Consider the following 12,204-nt stretch of genomic DNA (forward strand, 5'->3'; position numbering starts at 1 on the left):
GGAAACACAGTCTTTATTAGATGGACAACATAATCTAGGCCTAACATTTCCCTGCTTCTCGGAAACGTCTGAAAACGATGTGTACATCTATTTTCAATAGACAGGTTGGCGGTTTTATGCCTAACTGGCAGTTATTCAGATGTTACCTTTTCGCTTGTGACGTGTGGCATAGATAGACAGTTAAGGCTCAATTGGGAAATATTCTGACACAATATTTGTTGTGTTTCAGTTGTACAGTTAAACGTTTAAGTGGTCAACAATATTTGAATAGTACTTTCGTATTCGCTGCTTTTTCAGTATTGTGTTGTACTTCGTTACTGAATAAGGGCTATGTGAAAATCTGTTTATTCACTCTCAGGTAATTGATGATACCAGATTTCAGGAGGAAATGGGTGTATCCTGCCCCACACAAATGCATTAAAAGATTACTTGAAAGGTTCACCTGAAAAAACAGCAAAGAGACATATGGTCTTGGATTGGATTGGGGAATGAGGGAAATATTCTTATCGTGCATGGTGTGTCTGCTTTTGACATGACATATCTTTTCCTTAGTGAAAATGCAAATGGCTACGTTTCTTAGTTCCTTGCTGTGACAGTAAAACAATGACCATTTTAACATATTTCAGGATTGATAGAGAGCAAGCAGTTACAAAGGTAATCTGTCATAAGAGGTCCCCCTCAACGATGTCCATTCGTCTATTCTCTTCAGCGATACGAATACACCTAAGGTTACACAAAATATCTGTATTTGCACCTGTACGATACTGCAGAGGATTCGCGCCATATGGCAAACCAGGAAGCGGAAATTACGGAAGAACACTCGGAAAACAAACAGTTGGCTTTATCGAACCATTACGAGACAGGATTTTGAACAGGGTCAAATCCATTCCATTTAATGCCAAAGATTCAGTCTTTAGCATAGGTGACTATGGGGCAGCTGATGGGTCTGCTTCCATGCCTTTCATTGGGCAGTTGGTGGCAAATCTGAAAGATCATCATGGTCCAGAGGCTCAGTTCCAGGTCATCTATGAAGACACTGAAGTGAATGATTTCAATTCACTTTTCAAACGTGTTTCGGGAATAATTCCTGATCCTCAAGTGTACCTTTCGGACATGGACAACGTCTATGTTCTTGCTTCTGGAACAGACTTCTATAAACAGTGTGTACCTTCATATTCAATGCATTTTATTATGTGTATGATCTCTTTGCACTGGTTATCGGAGACTCCAGTGAAGTATAATAACTCACTTTACAAATACCCTGAAAGTAGTGCTGAGGAGAAGATTGCTTTAGATCGACAAGCTGAGATAGACTTGGAGACGTTCTTACTTTTGAGAAGCAGAGAAATGAAACAAGGCGGACTTCTTTTTATTTGTACTCTCTGTGAGATTAAAGATGTCAACACTGAACAAGTTCGTGCAGGCACGCTGTTGACCTTACTTACTGAGATATGGAACGAATATAGAGACTCCGGGGAAATCTCAACAGACGAATTTTTTAATACAAATTTTTCCTTTTGCTTTCATAATATGGATCAGCTAAGAAAGCCATTTGATGACACATTGTCAGCAGTTTCCAAATCAAGTCTCTGTCTCTCGTCAGCTGAAACTGTTATTATCCGTAACATAGTGTACACCACTTGGAAGGATAAGAAAGACAAGGAAGGGATTGATGATCGGGAGGAGTTTGCCAGACGGTACATAGCCACCCATAGGACTTGGGCTAGCAACACTTTTATGAATGGCCTCTCAGACAGTCGCTCACAGGAGGAAAAAGAGAAGATTGTTGATGGTTTCTTTGACAGAGTTGAAAAACGAATGTCAAAGATCAACCCCGAAGAAATAAGGATGATTTGCAATTCATATCTCTCGTGATCACAAAGAAGTAGTTATTTCACATCTTTATACACATAAAGTCTGATAACATACAGATACGCTCTTGCAAATGAGCTGTACTTCTTTCGTTACCTTCGTCCAATATCCGAAGCCAAGCATTGCACCTACCCCATTGAAGACCAGGACCTCTGGAGCACACCGACACGGACGAAGATGCCAACCACAGGACTACCAGTAAATAAACCAGGAATTTCCCAGTGTTTGATATACTCATAAGTGAGTGTCATTTGAATTTATTGAAATCACGCAAAGGAACTAGAATTTGTTGTGACGTCTTGATAAATTGAACGATTCTTTCCATAATATTACTCTTGATTTGAATCAGATTTTTATCACTTATAGAAATGGTGTGAAAGATGTTTAACTACTTCATTTCCAATACAGGTTTGTACACGGTGTTATGCATACTAAAAATAAACTATTTAAAAAGACACTTGTTGAGAATTCACGGGTGCCACACATTACAATAAACACTGGGCAAGGAAAAGCATTCTTACAATTAAGGACCTATATGATAATACCTGATTTTCTGTCCTTTGACAAGCTGAAGGAAATGTATGACATTAAAGGCACATACCTGTACTATTTGCATGTTTTATACTTATCACTTTATCACTTACAGAAATGGTGTGAAAAATGTTTAACTACTTCATTTTCAATACAGGTTTGTAAACGGTATTATGCATACTAAAATAAACTATTTAAAAAGACACTTGTTGAGAATTTATTTTGTTTGCTGCTTTAGCAGTGAGCTGAATTAGGATATTTGTCATGTTTATTGGGAATGTAACACAACAAAGATTCTGGAATGAAGTTGAAGTCTTGATCAATGATCACACTGAGAATACAACTAATGCACCAAAATATCTTGTTTGGTTTGGAACATTATACACAGTTAAATTATTAATAAATTCTGTGCCAAAAATATATTCATTCATGTGGTATTAACCAACAAACACCAAACCTTCATGTTCATGTTTATGGAAATCATTAAACATGATTATTATTAAACCATACTGTGCCAAAAAATATATTCACTCATGTGGTATTAACCAACAAACACCAAACCTTCATGTTTAGAGATGTTGAGAGAAAGTTCATTGCGACAAAACGTAAAAGTGGAGGTCTAAAATCCCAACTTAACAAGGAAATTTGACTTTATATTGAAAATTGTTAATTGTTGTGTACTCTAAATATGGGAATTGGTGTTTCAATGATGTAACTTTGGTAAGAATAAAATCATTATACGCACACGCACGCACACACACACACACACACACATATATATATATATATATATATATATATATATATATATATATATATTGTGTTAATTCTCAAGTTAAAAGTTTACTGACGAGCAAAAGAAACTACACAGGTTGTATTTCCTCCTGTGAGATAAAAATAACAAAACCTTTTGATGAAGTGGAAAATGTATGTAGAAGTACACGCGTGTTTTATCAGCAACATGATATTGAAACAGTGAACAGCGATGTAGTCATGACCACTACAGACGTCCTGCAACGTCAAGACCATTCCACACAACGGTAGTCCTGTGTTCCAGCAGCACGAAGTCGCCTTGTCAGAAAGAATCGGCTCTTGCTGAAATCGCCATCCTATCCAAAATAATTACATCGCTTTTTTCTATATGGAATTATTTTTTTCTTGTCACAAACAGTCACAAATAAAGTCACAAATGGGTCGACGATATTTAACCCTACACAAAGTACCTGCATCAGTATCTGTAAGAAACTTCAGACGGTCTTCAAAAGCATAGGTGAGTGAGTGAGTTAACATTTAACGTCACATCGGCAATATTTCAGCCATACCGTGACGGGAACTTAACACTGAAATGGAATATATGTGTAATATAAAAACCTGTCAAGAAAGGACAGTAAAAACACTAGAATATCACAGACATGAATATAAAACCAGCATGAAAAACTAAAACATTGTAATTAAAGAAGACAATACATTATAAAAAACACGGGCTATAGATCGCCAACAACAGAAAGGTAGATCACCATACTAGGGACATGGGGACTTACAGTACCTTTGCTACCTGCATGGACCCTAGCTGGATTTACACCATCCCTTCAGCTGCTGGCGGGTGTTCGAAATGCTAGCCAAATTTAGAATGACAAGAATACTACGATTAAAAACCTGGTAAACTTAAATTTACATTGAATGTTTTGGGACTTACGTACCCTCTCAGGAGGACAATAATTTTACAATACTTCAACCCCCTTTGAGGGTACAGCCACTAACAATCCAAATTATTAATCTAAGCTACCAATGATTTAAAATACATCTATTTACAGAACATATTACTCAAAATTCAACCAAAAAATCAATTTGTTTTAAAAAACCAATAACTAAATGAGAAGCAACAGTGGTAAAAAAATCCTTGATGGTTCTGACATTGAAATATTTATCCCTTGTGATGAAAAATTAAACACAGTCAAGCAGAATATGCTTGACCGTGACTCTCTCATGACAAGGGATACAAAATGGAGGATCCTCACCTTTAAACAGGTAGTTATGGGTAAATCTTGTATGGCCAATACGACATCGTCGTAGTATGACCTCTTCAAATCTATACTGACAACCTAAGTGGGTATAACCAATGTAAGGTTGTATTTCATGTAGTTTATTGATACCCACTTGGGTGTCCCACTTTTTCTGCATCAGATCATGGATATAAGATCTAATGATGGCTTTGTAATCAGAGTATGGAATAAGAAGTAGTGTCACAGATTTGTTGAGTGCTGCTTTTGCAGCAAGGTCGGCCATCACATTCCCAGAAATACCTACGTGACTGAGTAACCAACAAAAGACGATGTCGTATTGGCCAGTAGCAAGAGTATTATACAGTTCAATAATTCTTATTAAAAGTGGATGTTTACAAGAAATATTTTTAATCGCCTGAAGGCAAGAAGGAGAGTCGGAATATATTATATACTGTTTACATTTCGGGTGTCTTTGAATATATTTAAGGGCTGTTAATATGGCGTTCGCCTCTGCTGTAAAAATATAACTATTATCTGGTAATCTAGAAGATATTGTTCTGGGTCCAATGACAGTAGCACAAGCAACTGCACCACCGGCTTTGGAACCATCTGTAAATAAGGATTTATAATTGCTATATTTAGTTTTTAATTGATTATATTCTTGTTTATATTGTAATTCATTAGTTTCTGATTTTTTAAATGAAGTTAGTGTTAAGTCAACTTGTGGCCTCCAAGGAGGAGAAGAAAGTAAACGAGCAGGAGCTATATCTTCTAGCTCAATGCCAGCAGCAGAAAGGAAAGGTTTCACTCTGATACCAAGAAGGGGAACAAGTGAAGACTTCCTGCTGTACAAATCCTCATACAGGGGATTAAATACACAGTTATATGCAGGGTTTGATTCGTTGGAATATAATTTTGTTACATACTGTAAAGTCAATTTGGCACGACGTTGGGTAAGAGATGGCTCATCAGCCTCGACATAGAGGCTGTCGACAGGTGATGTTCGAAAGGAGCCAAGACAAAGAATCTAATAGTTTCAGGTTGCTTTTGCAGGCTCCACCATATACAATGGAACCATAATCAAGTTTGGATCGTACCAATGATCTGTATAAATGAAGGAGGGTGGTTTGATCCCCTCCCCACTTAGTATTGGAAACAACCTTCAGCAAATCCAGTGCCTTCAGGCATTTAACTTTAAGAGATTTAATGTGTGGTAAGAAGGTTAAATGAGAATCGAAAATTATACCCAAGAATTTAGCCTTCTTTACAACTTTAATGGGAGTGCCATTTAAAGATAGCTCTGGGTCCTTATGCGGTTTATATTTTCTACAAAAGTGTATACAATTAGTTTTTGTTTGAGAAAATTTAAAGCCGTTTTCAAGGCACCATTTATTTATTTTATTTAAACACAACTGTAATTGCCGTTCAATGGTGCGCATATTTTTACCACGACAAGAAATATTAAAATCATCCACAAATAGTGATCCATCGATTGAATCAGTTAAAACCTTTGATAGACTGTTGATCTTAATACTAAACAGAGTGACAGACAAAATACTGCCTTGTGGGACGCCCTGATCCTGAGTATAATGGTCAGACAGGGTTGAACCCACTCGGACTTGAAATTGCCTGTCATTTAAAAAGTTGGATATAAATTGAGGCAAGCGGCCTCGTAATCCAAAGTCGTGTAAATCTTTTAAAATCCCATGTTTCCATGTCGTATCGTATGCTTTTTCTAGATCGAAAAAAATTGACACAGCATGTTGTTTATTAATTATGGCATTCTTAACAAAAGATTCTAAACGCACGAGATGATCGATGGTACTTCTGTTTTTACGGAAACCACATTGTATATCTGTTATTAGGTTACGATTCTCCAAGTACCAAACAAGTCGATTATTTATCATGCGTTCCATGGTTTTGCAAACGCAGCTGGTTAGCGAAATTGGTCTATAATTCGATGGATCAGTATGATCAAGTCCAGGTTTAGGGATGGGTACAATTATGGCATCTCGCCACGAAGGAGGAAATTTTGCAGTTGTCCAAATGTCATCAAAAATATGTAAAAGTGTCTCTAAACAGGATTCTGGCAAGTGCTTCAGGAGTTGATAATGTATACCATCAGCTCCAGAAGCAGTATCGTGAGCTTGGTCAAGAGCAGTATGAAGTTCATGTATTGAAAAGGTTTCATTGTAATCTTCCCCATTCTCCGAAGTAAAATTAATATCTTTCTTTTCCTGCTGTTTTTGATATTTTTGGAATTCAGGTACATAATTTGACGAGGAAGAATGTTTCGCCAAAGTCTCACCAAGTTTATTAGCAATATCTGATTTATGAGTCAATAACTGATTCCCATCTTTAAGATGGTGAATACTGGATTTAGAGCCCTTACCTTTTATTTTCTGGATCATGTTCCATACCTTTGAAACTGGCGTACGTGAATTTATTTTTGAAACGTAATTTTGCCATGAATTTTGTTTAAAAGTACGCCTTGCTTTAGCATTTAAAATTTTAAATTTGTTTAAATTATGGACCATAGGATGACGCCAGAAATACTGTTCAGCTTTCTTCCGAGCCTTCCTAGCTTGTTTGCAGTCAGCAGTAAACCATGGTTTACGTATGTGTGGATTTGAAGAGGACTTCGGGATACATTCATCAGCTATTTGAAGAAGTTCTTCAGAGAAGCTTTTTATCGGATCAGAAACATCAACAAAAGCACCAGGTGTTAGTTTAACAGAGCAGTGAATTTCATACAAAGCTTTAGCAAAGTTCCAACGTGATGATGGAGGGACATCAGAAGGTGTCACAGATTTTAATATGGTGGGAAAATGATCACTCCCACAAAGGTCATCATGAACTAACCACTCAAATTCACTCAGTAAAGTAGAGTCCACAATGGATAAATCCAGACAGGAGTAAGTTCCAGTTCCTGGATGTAGATATGTAGAAGAACCATCATTAAATATGCATAAATCGTTGTCCAAGAACAAATCCTCCAGCACTTTACCTTTTACATTGCTGTCAGTACTGCCCCAAAGTGGGTTATGACCATTTAAATCTCCCATTATGACACAGGGTTTAGGGAGTTGATCATATAGCGCTTGAAGATCAGACTGTTGAAGGGAAGTCGACGGTGGAATATATAAAGAGCATAATGTGAAAACAACATTTAATGTCATTCGAATAGCAACAGCCTGGAGAGGGGTATTGAGAGAAACGGAACTATGGATGATGCCCTGCCTCACTAAAAGAGAAGAACCTCCAGTAGCTTTATTCCCTGGAGGGGAAAAGCTATGATATGAATTATAATGTCTCAGATCAAAGTTGTGTGTGCTTTTGAGGAACGTTTCCTGCAAACAAAGTGCTGATGGTTTAAAATCCTGTGTTAAAAGTTGAAGATCATTGACATTGTTCCAAAGTCCTCTACAATTCCATTGTATTATACTGGAAAAGCCACTCATGGCGGCTTAACTGGAGATCGTGAGCAGTTAGATTTTCCCCTATGCTGCATGGGCAGCGATGGATTGACTTCCATGGCTAGAGGTTCAAAGACATTATGAACCTCCAGAGGGGATGTTGACGTAGACAGGTCCTGAATATGTTTAAGGGACCTTGCTTCTTTTTTCCGTTGTAATTTTCGTTCTTTTGCAGTTAGAATTCTATTTGCTTTCTCTTCAGTTATACTGCCAGACGCAATCACAGGGTCAGGAACAGAGTCTGTCTGCGAAGCTGATGAAGTGTTGATATCTGCAGTATCGATTTGGTACAGTAGTTTTTGGTCGGTAGACACCCAGCTAATAGCAGTTTGACAGCCTGTATCAGCTGTGATAGGAGTAGAGGAAACTGCGTCGGAATACGATCGTGAAGGAGAGGAATTTGTTGATGCATTTGTTACCAACATTTTTGCCTCAGCGAATGAAATGTCATTGGTGTATTTTAATTTCAATATTTGTGTTTGTGTGACGAAAGAGGGACAAGATTAGGATGAGGACATGTGAGGACCACTGCAATTTTCACACTTGATTTCATCTGTGCAGTCCGTGCTGTCGTGCTGTTTACTGCAACGGGAGCAAACTTGGTTATTACGACAAGATTTAGCTCCATGTCCGAACCGCTGACATTTAAAGCATCGAAGGGGGTTAGGAATATATGTATCAACTCCAATGTTGAAATACCCAGCTTTAATTGATGAAGGAGTCTTCGTGAGTACGTGTTGGTATTAACAATGCTGTCACCATCTTTCCTTGTAAATCGTTTCACTGATGATACACCTTGGGGCTTCAGTTCTGTGACAATGTCCTCTTCGGACATGTCTGAGAGACACTTAGCACGATCGCGGACAATGCCTCGACATGAGTTGAGAGTTTTATGCACCGACACAACAATCTCAGTGTTTGCAAAACGATGTGCCTTTAAGAGATTTTGAGACTGCTGTCTTCTTGTACACTCCACAAGCAGGGAACCGGAGCGGAGACGAGTGACATTCCTAACTGTACCACAGATTCCTTCAATAGATTTCGAAACCACAAAGGGATTGATTTTAAGGGGTTCACCATTAACTCCTTCAACGACAAGAAAACGTGGCCAAGAATCAACATTTTGAACAGATTCTTCATCAGAAGATGTTGCTATATCAGCGTCAATGTGACGTCTTTTCGTTTTAGAACGAGAACCAGTCAAATGTGTGGTGTCCATAATGGAACAGAGGTTATTCAGCATCCCTGCTCCCCACCCGCCATCGAGTGTCAACAAGGACGATGTTGAAGTGGAAGCCGCCTACAAACACCAGGGTTACAGGGATGTTATACTCAAGCAAAAATGACTCAGATAGCTATTTCTGCCAAACAGAATAAAGGTCAGGGTGGTTCAGCCCAAGACAGATACCCGAAGACAGATAGAATCTGGAGGTCAAAAATGCCAGATTGGCCCATGAGCCACCGCCTTCTGGCATATAGTCTCTAGGCAAAGGTGTTTTCTTTTTAAACTGTTGTCTATTATTTCCATAAAAAACAGGAATGGATGGAACAATTAACAAATACAGAAGTCACATGCTCAGGGCATGGCGTGACCAGCCGATTGATAGAATCGGGCCCATTCTACCACCCGTCTAGGTGAAGTCAGGGCCAAAGTGGTGTGTTGAGCAACAGGAACACGGTTGCAGGCTCCCATTGCCCCCAACCACCAGGATCCCGTCCTCCACCGACACAGGGCCGCAACCCACGGCAAACGGGTTGGTGGACCAAATATGCCCCCGGGTCCACAACGGGGGTGTTGTCGAGCACTTAGCGTTATCCAGCACCCACCACGAGGAGGTGGCTCGCCACGGGTGCCTGGCCCTGATTGACTTTTCGACATGCAAGGAAGAAGCTCAACGGTCTGAGTGGAAATAGCGGGTGAAAAAACCTCTGGGGAATCAGTGAGCACCCAAGTCAAGTTTGTTTGAGCAGCTGAAGAAGACTTAGATGCCTTAGAGGATGGTTCAGATGATGGTTTTGTTTTAGAAGCATATGTTTCTTGTGGGTCGCATCTTTGAACAAGTTGTTTCGCTTCGGCAAAGCTTTGAGTAAATTTTAGTTTGTTTATTTCCATCTGGTACTTCCAAATCGGACACTCTTTTGAGAAAGAGGAATGGTCTCTTGCACAGTTGGTGCATTTCTTGTAATTACTGTCACAATCTTCTGCTGTGTGGGTCTTCTCACCGCAGTGAGCACACAGAACAGACAATGTGCAGGAATTTACACCGTGACCATACTTTTGACACTTGAAACATCTGAGTGGATTAGGAATAAAAGTTTACACTTTGATGTGACAGTAGCCAGCCTTTATTGATTTTCGAGCCGTTGGAGTGGAAAATGAAAATAAATAGGTGTTGGTTTGTTGGATCTGGTTGTTTCTTCGGGTTGTGAAACGTTTGACATATAACACACCTTGGTCCTTCATCTCAGCGGCAATGTCAATTTCCAGCATATCAGCAGATAGTCTATCATGGTCTCTCACAATACCCTTACTAGTGTTAAGAGTACGGTGAGGAGAATGCCTACAAAAGATTTTGTTGAAAGTAGATTGGTTGCCTGTTGCCTCCTATTGCACTCAACAAGCGAAGAACCTGTTCGTAAACGTCTAACGTTTCTAACATCACCTGCAATGCCCTGTATGCCTTTTGATACCGCAAAAGGGTTCAGCTTTAGCAGAGTGTTGTCAGTGGTCTCAATTACAATAAACCGTGGCCTGTAGTCAATGGATGTGGACAGTCCTTGGTCTTCAACATCAGGATCAGTAGTATCAAGAGGACGTTTTGGTTTTTTTGAGGGGAGTTTCGTAAGCCTTGGTAAGTTTATATTGTTTCATCATCCGAGCTCCCCACCCGCCACGGAGTATCACAAGGACAATGCTAAAAGCAGGCGGGTTTCCTGCCTGCAGCACTAGGATACCCAGATGATATACTCAAGCAGAGTAATACAAAAGTAATTATTCCACTTCATTGGCCCATGAGCCACTGCCTTCTGGGTGTAGGACTCTAGGCAAGTTACGAAATTGGAATTGTACAATCGAAATGCAAATGAATCATCATGAAGCCAAGACAAAAAATTACATATTTTCTCAAATTTGTGAAACAACATTTACATGTACAGGGCTTAGCATGACCAGCCGGTTGGTTGAACCGGGCCCATTCAACCACCCGTCTAGGTGAAGTCAGGGCCAAAGTGGTGTGTTGAGCAATAGGAGCAATGGTCCTGCTCCAATGCTCTCAACCACCAGGATCCCTTCCTCCACAGACACAGGGCCGCAACCCACGGCAAACAGGTTGGTGGACCAAATATCCCCCCGGGTCCACTACGGGGGTGTTGTCGAGCTCTTGGCGCTACCCAGCACCCACCACGAGGAGATGGCTCGCCACGGGTGCCCAAAAGCATAAGCCGCACAGACATTTAAAGATGGGAACAGTGAAGGGGTCTTGCTTCTTTTTCATTTTGCATTTACGAGATACTTTTCTAAACAGAAAACTGTTATTATTTTACAATATAATATAATTGTGAATATTCTTTAGTATTAGCCATTATTGATTGAATTCCTCATCCTTGTTTCAAAACTGAATAGAAACATCTCTTGGAATCCAACACATTAGCACCCCCTAACAAAACCGAAGCCATAAGTAAATAAAATAGGTCTAAGAAGATACACCCACGTTCTTCGCTCTACTTTGTCTCAATCATAAAAACATAAGGTAGCTCTATTTTTGGTGCATATCTTTACTTTTCTGACGCATTGTAAAAAGTTCGCAACGGTGATAAGATACTTGTCATAAACTGACGCACTGTGAAATTTTGTAAAGTTGAAAAGATTATTGTCGTGAGTTCAGTATGTTACAGTTAAATATTTGCCATGACAAAAGGTGTAAGAAATCCAGCAAAACAGAGCAAAGACAAGTCTAAAACATACAAATATTCTATTATTAAACAAAGAGAGCTAGTTATACAATGTCACAAGTCAACTTGACAATACCGATTTCAAATATGATACAAATGAGACAAAATCTAATGCAATGTGTCACAGAAGATATTGGAAACTCACCAAAGTCTTAGTGCGAGACTGATAAACGGCATCACCGTCCATTGATACGGTCCATCTGGCATAGCGAATACTGATATAATAATAATAATAATAATGAAGTGAGAATCTGCCAGAAGCCCTTCAGTAAGTCAAACTTATTTATATACTTAGCTTGATCAATGCGGTCAATGCAATCGTCCACTTTCGGAATAGGATACTAATCAGAGTGCATTGATAAATTTCATGT

General features: G+C 39.2%; 1 protein-coding gene across 1 annotated transcript; it reads left to right on the forward strand.

Moving 5' to 3' along the window:
* The first annotated feature begins 684 nt into the window (after window positions 1-684).
* Window positions 685-1,875, forward strand: LOC137266095 (uncharacterized). The gene has a single exon (XM_067801595.1). It carries the CDS (start codon window positions 685-687, stop codon window positions 1,873-1,875), a length of 1,191 nt encoding a protein of 396 aa, XP_067657696.1.
* The last annotated feature ends 10,329 nt before the right edge of the window (window positions 1,876-12,204 follow it).

This window comes from Haliotis asinina, chromosome 15, assembly GCF_037392515.1.
Source record: "Haliotis asinina isolate JCU_RB_2024 chromosome 15, JCU_Hal_asi_v2, whole genome shotgun sequence".
NCBI lineage: Eukaryota > Metazoa > Mollusca > Gastropoda > Lepetellida > Haliotidae > Haliotis > Haliotis asinina.